The sequence below is a fragment of the Takifugu rubripes genome, chromosome 4, assembly GCF_901000725.2.
Source record: "Takifugu rubripes chromosome 4, fTakRub1.2, whole genome shotgun sequence".
NCBI classification, from domain to species: Eukaryota; Metazoa; Chordata; class Actinopteri; order Tetraodontiformes; family Tetraodontidae; genus Takifugu; species Takifugu rubripes.
This window is the reverse complement of record NC_042288.1, coordinates 10215412-10231366: the sequence shown is the minus strand read 5'-3', so window position 1 is coordinate 10231366 and position 15955 is coordinate 10215412. Positions and strand designations below refer to the sequence as shown.

The following is a 15955-nucleotide window of genomic DNA, read 5'->3' as shown; positions in this document are numbered from 1 at the left end:
GTTATAGATTTCCAAGGTCACCTGTGAGCTCAATAGTCTGAAGGTGCAGCTGAATTCGCTTGTTGTGTAGGAGACATCTCTGCAGTTTGCAGTCAGAGCTCTGCTGCAGCTTTTTTGCCACGTGGAAAGATGAGCCCCAGTTCACCCGCGTCGTAACCAGTTCTCCTGAAGATTGAATTCCCCGACCCGTCAGCCTGACTCCGCATCTCGCTGTTGACAGAACTGGCCGTTTTGCAAACCAATCCAGACCTCATTTCCCCCGCCAGAGATCTGGATTTTCCTTATATTTATTTTAGCGACCCGTTTTGACCTTCTGCAGAGATGCTGAGAGAATGTCAAACGCGCCGTTGCAGAGCGGTCCGGCTCGCTCAGCCGCGTTCAGGATCCTCGTAGCTTCAGCTTGTTGATGGAGGGGAGTACACGCTGCATCTAAATGACGTGATTATCAGTGACGCTGCCAGCTGTAATCAGGGCCGGGACACACAGAGAGGGATCCACAGAGAGGTGCTTTATGCCTGGATGGAGAACCAGAGCAAGAAGCACTGATTTCATTTGTTTCATCTCCCTCAGCGGCTAAGCAGGAAGAGAGGTAAATGTGAGCCACAAACGAGAGCGAGGATGAGTATGAAGGAATCATTTGGCTGCGCTCGGACATTTTTGACAGCCACGAGAGACTTGTGTCATAATAGTGAGGAGAAATTCAGGAGACGGCGGCGGAGGAACGCACGTTTTGGACATTTTGAAGTGGGGAAGGGGGGTATCTTAGAAGTTGAGCTAAGAGTTGCATCACAAAAACACGTGGAGAAAGCTCAAAGCAACTTTCCTGTGTCTATATGCACCGCTGGGAAGAGAGATGAAGCCCAGCGTGAAGCTGGGACCAGACACAAAGGCCAAGAGGTGACTTTTTTTATATCAGTGCAACGGGAGGTAACCAAATGCCATTCTCCTGAGGAATTCTGGATCTTGGGGAGAACGCTGTAGTTCACGGATGGATAAATGTGTGCTGTAAATGTTTTAAAAGGTCAGTTAGTGTGCTCAGGATATTAATTTCTTCTCTGCAGCCATCAACACTCATCCTCGTGTATTAAATACCACAGCTACGATTATTTCCTCTGGATCATTCTCCCAATTCTTACTTCAAAATGACCTGTTTTGAAGTAAGAAGGGCCAAGTCTATTTTGCATTATTGGCTTTCTACTCGATACAATGTGTTTGCGTCCTGAAATCTGCAGACCAGTTGTTTTTCTGTGTCCTCGGGCAGTGGGAGGAGGGCGCTTTCCCCTACAGGGTTGCATAAAATCTGCCTATTCAGTCTCTTTGTCTGCTCTTTTGGACAGACTAGATCTTAGACTTATGCTTATAAAGATATCAGGTTCTGTTGTTATGGGGTTTTTTATTTTTATTTCATTCAACCTCAAAACCGGCAGCGCTCATCAATCTGCGAAAATCATGGTTCAGTAACATTTCTGTGCCCGCGGAAGAGACGAAGAGCGACTGAAAATAGACTTAGATCCTCTAATGGAAAGCATGTGTCTGGGGGAACAGGGAGCGTCTGATAAAGACCAAAAAACAACCCGTAAATCCCCGCTCCTTTAGCTTTGACAACGATCTTGCAAGAACTACAAGAAACCTTTTAAATCATTCATTTTGAGTATTCCGGTGGAAGTGTTTTGTAACTGAACTCCCTGAAGCAGCTGATAATGTCGGCCTTCGTTTCGCTGGTGACTGCAGGATTCACTGGAATAAGGAGACTTTTCAGTCAGCGACATATTCTCTGTTCAGGCAGCAGAGCCGGATGATAATTAAATATTGTGTTCAGTAACTGTTCCGCACCTCAGATATACTGTAGTCGCACTTCAGCATATTACACCCGGAGGGGTGGGGTGGGGGCTGTGTCAGTATTTTCCAGAGAAGCCGAGACGCTCTGCTCGTCTAATTTCCTGCACTGCGCAGCAGCCGCCTGGTTTCAGCTGTGATAATACAGCATGTGGATGTGGACCTACAGCAGCCTAATATTAGGGTGGTTTCAGTCTTAACTAATATTGACAACGACAATTTAACCTTTCGTTTGAAAAATCAAATTCCGAGATGCTTTCAAATATCAAGGAGCGATCCATATAAGGGCACATTTTTGCTTTCAGCATTTCACTCATCTTCCTATCGCAGGTTTTGCTTTTTTGGATGCCAGTTTGTTAGAATCAGTTCTGGCTCGGTTTCAGTCATTCTGCACACGTCTGGCTCCATCTTCATCTGCAGGGTTGATTTAAGGGGGTTCAATTGTTTTATGGTTCAAACTCATTTGAGACTCTATTATTCTCAGGCCAGGTTCTCGTCTGCTTTCGTTCCAAAAATTTGAGTGATACACTTAAATTCTTTCTGAAATTGAGTTCTTATTTTCCTGCAGGTGAAGCTGAATGGCAGCATTTGTTCTGTATAAAAGCAGAGTTAAGGGTTTTGATGGACTAAGTTTCTAACAGCCACAGTGTGTAAAATGTATTTGCTTTATCAGATGAATGAGTTTGTGTCTTATAGCATTCTTTTCATAGATCCACCGTAAGTGCGTGCATCACTTTGCATGGGTTCAGTCATATAGTGTGTGTGCATTATTCTGGTGAGGCTGCCTCACAAGCATTACCTGCAACATGCAGCTCAATTATTATATCAAATCCATGTTAATTCATTATCACTGCATCATCGTGTCTTAGTTTCAAGCTCATCTATCAATCTATCAATCAAAAGGTCCCTATCAATCAATCAATCTTTATTTATATAGCGTCAGTTACAATCAAAATTGTCTCTAGGTGCTTTATAGAATCCCAGGGCCTGACAAGCAACAGTGTCAAAGAAAAATTCTCCTTTACCGGCAATAAACCTTGGGCAGGACAGGCTCATATGGGGGGACCGTTCTGCTGAAGGCCGGCTGGGCAGAGATGGAGGAGAAGGGGGGGCGGACAGGTAGAAGAGAAATAGGCAGAGCTCACACATACATTAATTACAACAAGCTGACTTTACAAGGACATCTAGTCATTATTGCTTTTTCACTGTGACATTTACTTGTGCATAGTGTTTTATTTTATACATTATCCCCTATATCTACTGTGTGACGCAAAGCATGCTTGTCAATCAAATATAAGCCTAATGTACCTTCTTCTGTGCCCCAGGAGCATGTGACTGCATCTATGTAGCATGGGCGCTCTATATGAGCAATGACTGTTGTGTGTATTGTAATTCGCCTTCATGGTAACTCGAAAGCATGCGTGCGCTGTGTTATCAGCCACACTGTGCATGACAGGCTGTCTCTGCTTTGTGCGGTTCTACACCACCGCGCAGGGGCGTCATCTGTATTTATGTGATTATTGTGGTGAAAACATTAATACTGGAATAACTAAGACAGATGAGGCACAGTAGACAGACTATAGATGGTACAACTTTTTTGTGGAGGAGGGAAAACACACAGTACTTAAAGATGACTTTATTTCTGGCCTTCGCTATTATGCCCAATCCCCAGTCAGAAGAGTTTTATTGTCAACTAAGAACACAGCTTCATCCACACAGCAGCCACATCCACTTCTACCCAGTGTGCAGTTCTTTTTTGTCAAAGATATTTTGCACAGACAGCAGCAGCATTCTCCATACTGGGTCAGGTTGTTCCATTGGACCCGTTTTTCCCAACATCTTATTCCCTAAAACTGAGATAATCTTGCACACCAGACGTTGAATTCTCTGTTCAGTGTGTTCAGTGGAGATGCTCTGAGGAGGTGCACTAATTCTCTTGTGGATGATGGGTTAAAATACCATTTCATGTTCTAAATGAAGTTAAATTACTTCATTTTTTGAAGGACATGTTCGTTAGCTCTCCAGATCTGCCTGGATTGTGCACTGTACAGCTAATAATACATATGCAGCCTTCCTTCTCAGCCATTGTGGCTCTTGTCAGCTCCTCAAAGTTTGCAGCACTTGTCAGGGTAAAATGTAGCTGCCAGAGAAAAAAAAAGAATTTTGATGGGTGACTTATGTAACTAAGACGGAAAGTAAGTAAAGTGCAGCTCGTACAATGTCGGTACAACGTGCACATTTTTACTTAATTCCACAGCTCTGTCGTTCCACTTAGTCCAACCTGCTCGGTCTTTTCGTAGGTACCCGTTCCCCACTGTTTTCAGTACCTGCAGTAAGAAGGACCTGGCTGCCAGTCTGGAGAAAGGCGTGGGCATGTGCTTGTACAACATGCCCGAGGTAAAGGTGCTCTACGGGGGCCAGAAGTGCGGCAACGGCTACGTGGAGGAGGGAGAAGAGTGTGACTGCGGGGAGCCTGAGGTGAGCTCAAGGGCAGAACTCCACATCCCAGCTTTAACTGTCCGCTCCTCTGCTCGCTGTGAGCATGGAGAAGTTTGAGAGGGAACACATTATTTGAGCCTAAAACAAAAAAAAATGCATGAGGGAGAATCAATATTTTATTTTTTGGGAATCAGGACTGATATGTTAACAAAGTATGTTCTAAACTTTAGAACATACTTTGTTAACATATCAGTCCAAACCCAAAGTTAGACAAAAAGCTGCTCGAGTCCAAAACAAGCATCTGACACGGATCACACCCAGAACACCGGCTGATCAGTCAAACAGGCCGTGATGTCATGTGTTTGTTGAAGGCCAGTTGGACCAGATCAAACTGTATTACAAGACTAGAAGAAAAGCCTGAAATAAGCTCTCTGTGTCCGAACCCACCCGTGTCCACACACGTGCACGCCGCTAAATGAGAATCATGTGTTTCACTCTGAGTTCGGGGCAGCTGCAGATTGGGTGATTTGATGAGTGACTGATTTGAATAATAATGTGGAATGTGTGATTTTCACATTAATGTTCATGTAACGTGTCAGTGCGGTTGTGAACAAACCAACAGTAACTTTAAATGAGGTATTGACCCACTGCCTCACCTGAAGAGAATGTAATGTTATTTCTCCTCCAACTAGCCAGACTCCAACTATCTGAAGTGTTGAGTCTCCCTGCTGGGATCAGCTCACAAGTGAAAACACATGACTCCCACTTTGTTGTTACATGGATCGTTGTGTCAAACGCACCCCTTTGCACGAGTCCCAAATCCAGAACATATGAACAGCTCATATATCTCCACGCCTCAAGGGTTTAGGATCAACATAGAAGGACCCTCTCCCACACGCACACGGCAGGCAGGAGGTCAGCTGGCCCGCTCTTACCTGTTGCGGTGTGTTTTTCTGTTGCAGGAGTGTATGAACCCGTGTTGCAACGCCACCACCTGCACCCTCACGGGAGACGCCGTGTGCGCCCACGGACAGTGCTGCGACGACTGTAAGGTGCGTGGTTGCGTTGCGGCCCTCCCTTTGTGTTTTCCACTCATCGCGATGAACCTATATTTCCTCTGTTGCACCAAGCTGTAGCAATTATGAGCAGTTTCCAAAGTGACGTGCAGCAGTAATTGGAAACAGCTCCTTTAGTAAGTCTTGAGACTGCCTAATGTGCCTTTGGTAATAACGAAAGCCCGCCCTGTTCATTTAAACTCTACCTTAATATGCAGCTTTCAAATCTCAGTACAGATTACATAAAATTACTTCCCTCTAAGTTATTAAAATTAGCACTGACAAGTCTGTCTTTGGAGAGGGTTGGTAATAAAGCATCTCCCTCAGAAATCAGTCACTTTACATGTGTGTTAATTACGTCCTTAAAGGAGACGTCTTGCTTGCTTTGCATATACAGTGAAGTCAAGTCAGGTTTATTTAGAGCCCAAAATCACGGTTGCCTCAAAAACAAACTTGAAAATTTTAAGAATAAGGGAGAAACTTGAAGGAGAGCCACAGAAGAGGGATCCATCTCCCTGAGATGGACAGGAGGATATATACAGAGGACAACAGCATTAACATCAGTAATATATCCGTTCATCGTAATTAGAGATGTAGGAGTCGGAGTAGAATCTGTCCATGGACTGAGACCGTCCATGTCAGCGCTGCCAGATCTGAGACGTCTTTCCTGTCCTCATCTGCAGCTGAAACCGGCTGGCACCCTGTGCCGAGAGTCCGGTAACTCCTGTGACCTGCCCGAGTTCTGCACCGGCGCCAGCCCTCACTGCCCCGCCAACGTTTACCTGCACGACGGGCACGCCTGCCACAGCGTGGAAGGCTACTGCTACAACGGCATCTGCCAGACTCACGAGCAGCAGTGCATCACCCTGTGGGGGGCAGGTAAATCAGACGCTCACCAGTCACCGCTTCATTTAAAATGGAAATGAATAAAAGAAAATGAGCCTCAAAAACGCTTTTTTGTGCCTGAGTGTAGGTGCGAAACCGGCCCCTGGGATATGCTTTGAACGCGTCAACTCCGCAGGGGACCCGTATGGGAACTGTGGAAAAGACACCAAAGGCTCCTTTGCCAAATGCGACGCCAGGTAAGACGCTGCATGGTGGCGGCGGGGGCGCGGCAAAGTTAGTGGGTAGCACGCAGCCAATTAACTTAAGTGGCATCATTAGCAACCCTCATTAGCTTGTGGAAGCTGACACGCAGCATTTCCACACAAAGACCAATGTGGGTGAGAAATGTAATCTGAGAAAGATAGCGGCTAATTACGTTCTAGAAAGTCTTCATCTCGTCTTGTTGGCTAATTGTTTTGAAGATGTTCCCCTTTGGGTGAATTGTGTAATCAAGCCTTTTGTTAACTGATGTAATTGCTTTAATAACTGGAGGACTGAAGCGACGCGGCCCTCCGCGGCCGCCTCTCATCCCTCCCTGCAGTTCCTTATCGGTGCCTCTGACTGACGGGCCTTTGTGTCCAAGCGCTGTTTCCATTAAGCGTTTTGTGTCCACTCGCAACCTTTTAATCGCGTTTGTTGCGCACAGGGACGCAAAGTGCGGTAAAATCCAGTGCCAGGGAGGCGCCAACAGGCCCGTGATTGGAACGAATGCTGTTTCTATCGAAACCAACATCCCACTACAAGAAGGAGGGCGCATTCTGTGCCGAGGAACGCACGTCTACCTGGGCGATGACATGCCTGATCCCGGACTGGTCCTGGCTGGCACCAAGTGTGGAGACGGCCTGGTGAGCGCACAGTGTAGATTCAGGTGGCATTGTGGGTTTTTTTTAGCTGTAATAAAGTTCACTTTTGGTTATAAGCTGTGATGACCGGGATCGACCTGGGGTCTTAATAAATGGACTCTGCTGTTATTAGCGCTGTCAATTCAATTTCAACTTTCTCGTGGGAACAATGGAGCCTCTTCAGAGGTGATGTGATATCTGATATATATTATAATTACCCATTTTGTTAAATCGGATAACAGTGCTCTGATGGCTTTGTTTGAGTAAGGTTCAGACATGAGAAATTAATAGATTTCCATAAATCCACTCTGAGACAATAGAGCTTTGTAGATATAACCCTTCTGCACACGTTTCTATTCAGTATTTATAATTCTTATTGGGATTTCCCCTGTTGCTTATTGACCCTTTTTATCTTCCAGGTGTGTCTGAACCGACAGTGCCAGAACGTCAGCGTCTTCGGCGTGCATGAATGTTCTGGCAAGTGCAATGGACGTGGGGTGAGTACAGATCCGCTGTTAATTTAACCTTTACTGTAGTTTGTAATTATGACTGCGGAAGAGCAGAATGGCTTCATTCCAATTGAGTCACTTTATGACAATCAGAATTAAGCCTGGCTGAGCCATAATTGCACACAATAGCAGAGCGGCAGCTTATTTACAGCAAAGTCTGCGAGCTGTGGCAGCTACTCAGCTACGACTGTTGCGGATGATCAGTCTTCATTGTCCCCGTGTGGTTAAATCAATTCCGTTTAGCCGCGTCGTTTGTTTACGCACATGTGGTGCAGCACGTGATCTCTACCGCGAGCGAGGCTGAAGGACAGCAGCGGCACGTCGCAGCCGTTTTCCCGGATGTTGAAGTATTAGATGTAATCAGCTTTCCCTTCGCTTTAGTTCCCAAGCAGACTCTGAAGTCACACAACAACGCTTCCTGTTGAAGCCAAAGGTCATAAACGTATCATGAGACGTTTTAAGCTGCAGCTGATTAAATTTTTACGTCTGTCGTGTTCCGCTCTAGACAGTGGTGATTTTCTCATTATACTGAATAATGAAAATTGTTTTCTGCCAGTAAATTAACCTGAGTTATACATTTATATCTCCGTAGCCTGTAGGCACATTTAACATTTGTTACGGGTTTATTACAATTTGACCTCTTAATAACAAAATACACTGTAATGTAAACCCTGTTTTCAGCTACCTTCCTCCTAGTTTTACATAAAAAAGATGGATGATGTCATCCCATCCATCCCAGATGGATGATGTCTCCCACACGCGCACAAAACATCTGCATGTCACACCTCCTCTGGAGCCCCCGAGTGCCTCTTGACCCCATCGGTGTTATTAGGAGTGTCCACGGCGTGAAGACAGAGGAGGCACTTGGCTTCCCGTCCCGTTGAGTGTTAATCCACCGCAGCTGCAGGAGTCCCTGTACGCCTCCCTCACCTCTGTCCGGAGGCTGGGGGATCCTCCTGAATTAGAAACGTGTGCTAAAGAATTCTCCAGGACAGATAATTTGCAGGTTATGACTTTTAGCGCACATGCTTGCACGGACATTCCTGTGTTGATAGAGTGGATTATTGGGGATAAGGTGAACCAGGTGCACGTCTCTGGGACAAGATGGAACCATCGGGCCAGTAAAAGACCATGAAACTGTCTTTATGCAGGTGTGTAACAACAAGAACAACTGCCACTGCGAAGCCCACTGGGCTCCTCCGCTCTGCGAGAGGGAAGGCTTTGGAGGGAGCATCGACAGCGGGCCCATGAGACTGGCAGGTACCGGCTGGTGCAGCTGCCTCTTTTATCTGGACAGACGAACAAAGGGCAGCCACAGGGTCGCCCCTGCTACGTTTTTCTCTTGACTTATGAAGTTATTACAGCGTTATTACTACCTCCATTACATGCAGACTGCCGCATCAAACCCTGAGCTGTCGTCTGATTTATGAGCGAGCAAAGAAATGCTCCTGAATGTTTCCTGAGCCAGCCTGGCTGAAACGCTCTCTGCATCGTGTCCTGTCACCCCTGTGTGCTGTAGATGTGCGTGCATGTGTATTAATGTGCGTCTTGTCGTATGTGGCATCAGCTGATAGCGCGGTCATCACCGTGGCGATACTGATCACACTAGCCAGCCTCCTGACGGTCACCATCGCCGTCTTTGTGAAGAGGAAGACTTTGCTGCGCCTCCTCTTCGCCAATAAGAAGAGCACGTTGGAGAAATTCAGGTGAGATTCCTCAGTTCTCTATTTATTCAGATATATTTATCAAAATTAGTAAGGTTGTTGCCAAAGAAGCTTAGCGAATCCCTGGATGTGGATATGCTCATCGAAGCAAACTGCAGTATGGATTTATCTGCTGTGCTTATAGATCTGTAGAGGCCAACAGGCCAACCAGCCCCATCAGGGTTCAGTCCACATACAGGCCCACACCACAGCGCAAGCCTCCTCCGAAACCCTCCGGAGCCAACATTTATAAGGTTTGTCCCTGCCCCGGTGTGTGTGTGTGTGTGTGTGTGTGTGTGTGTGTGTGTGTGTGTGTGTGTGTGTGTGTGTGTGTGTGTGTGTGTGTGTGTGTGTGTGTGTGTGTGTGTGTGTGTGTGTGTGTGTGTGTGTGTGTGCGTTCACAACTGGCTGTATCTGCAGCACCAGTATGAAAAGTTGCTTCTGCTCTAGAAAAATGAGCAACATTTGAAACAGGATGTCCATTTTTATTATGATCACTTCGCAGACTCCGCTCCAAGTTCTGTGTGGGTGTGTGTGTGTGTGTGTGTGTGTGTGTGTGTGTGTGTGCGCGCAATGTCTGACAGCAAAATGGTTTTTGGCCTTTTTAGGTGTTATTGGTTTGCTCTGGAGCCGACAGCTAACAGCTAACAGCTGGTCTGGACATGTGCTCAGATCCTGGCTTTGTTAACATCGTGTGTAATAATTGTGTTTGCTAGCTTTATGGCCAAGTTTGACATCAGCTATATCATATTAATGAGAGCTTCATCACTCAAGTGGAAGAATCCTGCATTTCATTCCAGGAAGGCGAGAGCTCCTCCTCAGTCCTTATCCTTGCAGGTGTTTGTGAAGTTAGAAACTTTAAACATGTCCGATGCACATTAATTTATTCAAGGCATCACCTCTCATGCAGCTTTGCTTGCTCTTGATGAAGTGAAGGATAAAAGATGGGCTAAATATCTACAGAGAAACCACATATATAACATACAGTATATAACTGCACAAACCTTTGAATGAGCTGCCAAGAATGGAATGAAAACAGCTGATCGTATGTGCCACAGTGGGTTAGCAGCAGCAGGTTGGGATGGGAACACGTGCATCCCTCTGCACGCTTGAACCTGATTAATGATGCGGCCGATTATGAATAATCTTAGATTAGATTGGCAAAAGTGTGGGAATTGCTGAGGCCAGACACAAGGACGAAGCCTAAACCTCCCATTTCTGTGGGGACATTTATGCGGGTGCTGTGTGTTTGCCGCTCGCTGCATCTTTAAATTGAACGCTCTGGCATGCAAAGGTGAAACCATGCATAAAACATATCCAGGAATGCTCCTGCCGTCCCTGGTTGAATTTAGATACACGGAGAGGGTGAGAAGCGGTAAAGCGTCTTCCCCCAGGTTAATAGGAGAGGGTCTATCCAGGTTATTTTTGGGTCTGCAGTATACGTTCTGTGCAGCTGTGCAGATACCATTAACCCCGAAGACGCCAACATTTTCAGGGTTAATGTCTGTTTCCAGGGAAGTTCCCTCAACACAATGTTCATATAGTCCATCAGACTGAGTCCGACTGGCTCCTCAGATGTTTATTAATCGAATGCACATTTCTGACGTCATAAACCTTCTTCTCGTCTTCTCAGCCATCTCTGCTGAGTGCCGAGCCTCTTCTCCCCCCGCACAACTTCCACTCCCACAGCCTGCGCCGGCTGCCACTCTACCAGCCGCTGCACATCAGCGGCCCCATGCCGGCGTCGCTGAGCGTGGGCCAGCCCACCCTGCCCCCCCTCCCAGCCCACCACAGGGTCCCGCTCGCCGGCGCATCCCTCTCACCGACTCAAGTGCCGCCGTTCCTCAGTCTGCCTCGACGGCAGCCGTCGTACGGCCTGGACCAGGTTTGTGTTATTGTAGTTTGTGTCTTTTGGCTTCGCCGTAAATGATTAAGCCGTTGATAAATACGGGTACGGCCTGAGAGGCGTTATTCACATCAGACCCTGAACTCTCTTACAATCAATACTGAACCTTGATGTTCATTTCTGACCAAATTATTGCATCAAAATGTATCTTTAATGGGGATTTTCCACTCGTGGACGCTTCAGATTATTTTTATGCGACGGAGACGTCATTCGCTGATGGATTCAAACGTGCACATTAGCTGAAAGGCCGCCCTTTGCTTCGTGAATAGGCTGCATACTGTCCTGACCAAACAAAGACATCGGCTACTGTGAGCTCATCTGGCTGAGATGACGGAGGCAGGGCGAACGCATTCGGCATGTGTGCATGAAGTCAGGAAGGGATAATGGAATTTCTGTTCAGATTTATTAAGTGTATATCGACACAGGGGAAAGTATTTCAAACACCCCTCAAACTCAAAGCGGCTCTCTCTGTCTTGTTTTACCTTTTCCCCCCTTCTCTGGGGGGGGATAAAAAGTGGTTTTAATGATGAGGTAGGACAAAAAATAAAAACAAGGAAAGAAAGAAAACATGCCTGATGTTAATGTGGCTCAAGGACATAGTAAATAATGTTGGATCCTGTTTAGAAGCTCCTCACAAAGACATTTGGGAGGTAAATGTGCTTTTTTTTTTTTTTAAAAGAAAAAAAAAAGCCATCATTTGCAGAATTTGAAATATAGCTGTGACTGTATATAAACAGCCATTTTTCTCATCCTTCGGTAGATTGTGAAAGCTGCTCGCAGGGCTCGTGCATCTTTCTTAAGCCTCAAAGGACGGTGCGATCCTTCATTATGAATTAAGGCATGTGAACAGCACCAAGACTCCGGTTACAACGCGAGGATTCCTGCCAACACACCCGGGCCCGCTGCTGTGTTTGCGTCTGAATAGATGCGTCGCGTCCACGTCTTTGAAAAACACTCTCGTCTTTATACTGCACATAAATTACACATGTGGGAGTTTGTCAGGGAAAAAACCACAAAAACAAAACACCAACCTGCGCTTTGTGTTGGCGGGTGGCGCGCTTTCTGGAAGTCTGTGAAGTACTCAAAGTACTCCACAACTTTCATTTAATATTCACCCCGATTTATCTAATTGGGTCTCCCGCAGTGTACATTTTATTACCCCCAAATAGGAACAGTATTCACACGGGACCCTAAATCAGATTCAGAGTTAGCACAGACCTGCTGAGGCTCCACGCAGCTCATTCTGATTAAAGCGTCGTAACTTTTCAGTCTCCATGGGGCACCTAACTGCATCTGAAGAGCTTCGGGCTTTTTTGGGTCAAAATTTTACTCTTTTGTTCAAACTTTCTTTCAGTTAATGATCTGTAATCTTGCATGAATTGCCTCTTACTGTCAGGTTTATGCAGACTTTTTTTTTTTTTAAAAACAACAACTCAGCCTCTGAATTCAGCCTCGACTAACACATCAAAATTCCCTTTATGTCCAAAAACATTCAGGCATAAGATGAGGATGGGAATCCTTCGCTGAAAACTTTTGATTTATTTTAGATGGAAGCAAAGGGCGTAAATCCTCAGAGCTGGAGTGAAGTCATGTTTGTCATGATAAAGTCCGGCGGGTCAAACTTGTCAACATTCTAAATGTGTACGTTCACCAATAGACTAAATGAATTGATCTTTTCAAGCACCTCCTGGATTCATCTGTGCAGGTTGTGGTGGAGACAAAACCCAATATATTCTGGTTTTGTGGTAGCAAATATTTAACACCTCTGCACCTCAACGCTGTAGATTAGTAACACATGATGGCACCTCATCCAGATGAGATTGTGTTCTCACTCAGCAGCAGCAGCATCAGGAGGGGGAGGAGATGGTCATCTTCTATCAGCAGTGGAAGTGGCTGACGAAACAGCGCCCTCTAGCGACACGCGTCTCTATGACGTGACCGCTTTTAAATATTCCTGACACATTTTAATATGGCTGTAGTTCTGTAGGATTAGTTACAAGTACTGCGTTAACTGTGAATATTGTGAGCAAATCCCTCGGTAATCATTGATGATATGTGCTTCCTTCTTCAGGACTTTGAGAAACCCAGTCCCCCACAGAAGCCTCTCCCTGCCGACCCACTGGGGAGGAGCGCTCGCCTGGGTCGCGGTACCACCGCAGGGACCCACGTTCCTGGAAATGGGCCCCTCCCTATACCGATCCCCACTGTGCCCAGGCCTGCGCCCACCATGCCTTTACCCAGCAGGTGGGTGGCGGTAAATCTGCTTCTCAACTTCTTTTTCCTTTTTTGTGGGAAACCAACTGTGATTGATTGTATTGCTTTTAAGTAGATAAACAAGACAAGCTGAACTCAGTATGGGCGGCTTACACCTTGTCCTAACACGCTTCCTCTGATCAAACGTGCTGGAGGTCAGCCTCCAGCCGGCCCGCTTTCCCCACGTCTTAACAAGCATGTCCACACGTGTCTCCCGTGACCCAGGTTTGAACGCTCTCCATGTAAATAAACATGTGCAGCTTTCTTTTTTTTATTTTCACTTTCACCGCTGATCTACCTGATTCTGCCGGCTGGTAAACTCTCTGAAACCTCACAAATACTAAACCTGGTTGTCATAGCAACATCACATGCTATAAATCCTGACTGTATGTAAATTCACACCTTACTGGTGCCGAAGGAGAGCGTGCATATTTATTCATTCATTTGGGCCGCCGCTTCTGGGCATCCGTCTAGGGTCCAAAGAGACTCGGGATGATTACACAAACTCGGTAAATACAGCCGAGGCCACGTTTGTGTTCTCGCTGTGGTCACAGGCGTTCCAGGCCACCGCCGACTGTCATTTGGCTGAGCGGCTCCCGTGCAGTTTTAGAGCGCATTTGGTGCGTGGTCTCTGTTTTAGCCCCGACCATCTGTGACCAGGCCACAAAAGAAAAACCAGCCATGCCAGAAAGAGAGGCTGATCCTGCAGCTGTCCCTGCCTGTAGAAACTAACTGCAGCTTGGAAAGGGAAATAAAGCGCGACCACATGGACACATAGTTGCTGTTTTTTGACATGAATGTGATGTTTTTTGCTGCCTTTCAGACCCGTGCCTCCGTTGCCCTACAGACCACCAAAGACTCCACAGGACTGCTGAGGCCTCTGTTGAGTAACGAACCCTCCAACTGACACAAAGACACTTTTTTTGATTTGCACTCATTACTGAGATCCTCCGAGAACTTCAGGCGCTTGCAAAGCGTCACAGAGTTTTGCCTAAAAGGGGACTCACATTCCACGGCGGTGCTACACCTCTGAAAGGTGCTTTGTTACCCTCGCTCAGGTACCAATGAACTATTTATCTATTTAAATATTTAATTTCAGTTGTACCAGTTTGCAGAGAGGAGCTCCACTCAGGAGTGGGAGATTACAGAAAGGAGGAACTTTTTTTTCATTTTTTGATACTTCTTTTCAAACGAAATGCTGAAATGTTGTGTTTTTTTTATATATAACCACTGAACCCGATTAGAAAATCAAAGCAACGACATGTTGTTTTTGGACTAAATTGAAGGTAAATAGAAGTGGAGCACAGCTCAGCAAGTTGTCTGTCAGTTTGTGGAAGGTTAGGGTGGTGTTATTTGTTCACTTTCCATGTTTACATGTTTTTTTTTTTACCTGATTTGTCTTTTTCATTTGTGTCACAACGGTGGTACAAAGTAGAAATTGGTAAAAGAAAAAATAACACTCTGTGGGATTTGATACTTGGTTGTACTGCAGCCATTTTTGTGGGATTACTCTGATCTGCTTATTTTACACGCCCAGGATTTCTTATTCCCTTATAAGTTCACTTTTTCAGTCCTTTTCCACTTACACTTACATACTCTGCATTGCTGATACGCTGCTCAGCGCATGTCTTGGACCCAAAAATGTTGTTTTTTTTCAAATAAATGTTGGCGGATGACTCAGAGTCTCAACAGACTGTTTGTGTTCCAGAGAGTAACGCCAACACCATATAATTCAACATTAGTTGTGGTGCACACATAGTGTCTACCACAACTAAATGAGCATCTATGCTCATTTTGTCCTTGTGAATGAGCCAAAAAGGATGACTTCAGGACTGCGAGCTTTCCAATCTCCTCCACGATTGTACCCAACAAGATGTTTCATGCTGTCTGTGCTGTGTTGTTTCAGGCTGGTGTGTTCCTACATTTGCATTGAAACTTGGGCTCACTCGTTAGCATCAGTATTGATTGATTTCAGAGCCCAACGTTGCATTTGGGGTCAAAAAGCTGCTTTTTCACAGGTCTGTTTGAACTACAGGGCCCTGAATTGGGATTTTTTTCTTTCTTTTATCAGCGTTTACATCATCCATTTTCTATTTGCAGCCTTCTCTCAACACAGCAGACTGATTTAAGTCCTGCAAACGGACGCTGCATTTGAATGTTGCTTTTTTCTTGTTTTGAAAAAATGCTTCGACGGCAACTGCTGGAAACTATTTGTCAGTGCTGTGTCAGTCAGTTGTTAAATGTTTACTGTTTGTTATGTGTAAATCATTAATGTCTTTTTTCTCATTATGGAAACATGTCTAAAAGTGTAAATAGTGTATGTCAGTTAACATTTTTTTATTTCATTTCATTTTATTTGGAAAAGTATAGTAATACTAGAACAGCTTTGAGCCTGTGCCCCATTTTAGAGTGATGAAAAAAATTTGGAAGGTTTTCACCTCCAACCCAAGACAGGTGGCTGGATGGTGATATTTAAAGAGATGAAATAAATGGATCATTTCAACAGGTTTAAAAGTGTATTTATTTA

General features: G+C 45.5%; 1 protein-coding gene across 3 annotated transcripts in view; it reads left to right on the top strand.

Moving 5' to 3' along the window:
* Window positions 1–15937, top strand: part of adam12b (ADAM metallopeptidase domain 12b) — a 46616-nt gene extending 30679 nt beyond the window's left edge. For 2 of the 3 annotated variants that reach the window (XM_011603233.2, XM_029834787.1), the window contains 12 exons: window positions 4137–4314; window positions 5238–5327; window positions 6014–6209; window positions 6304–6412; window positions 6862–7060; window positions 7477–7554; window positions 8718–8826; window positions 9086–9272; window positions 9415–9523; window positions 10903–11154; window positions 13247–13419; window positions 14252–15937. In XM_011603233.2, coding sequence (XP_011601535.2) covers window positions 4137–4314; window positions 5238–5327; window positions 6014–6209; window positions 6304–6412; window positions 6862–7060; window positions 7477–7554; window positions 8718–8826; window positions 9086–9272; window positions 9415–9523; window positions 10903–11154; window positions 13247–13419; window positions 14252–14303 — 1732 coding nt within the window. In that variant the 3' untranslated portion in view covers window positions 14304–15937. The remainder of the gene's footprint in view (window positions 1–4136; window positions 4315–5237; window positions 5328–6013; window positions 6210–6303; window positions 6413–6861; window positions 7061–7476; window positions 7555–8717; window positions 8827–9085; window positions 9273–9414; window positions 9524–10902; window positions 11155–13246; window positions 13420–14251) is intronic. The other variant, XM_011603234.2, reaches the window with a different exon arrangement.
* Window positions 15938–15955: the final 18 nt, after the last annotated feature.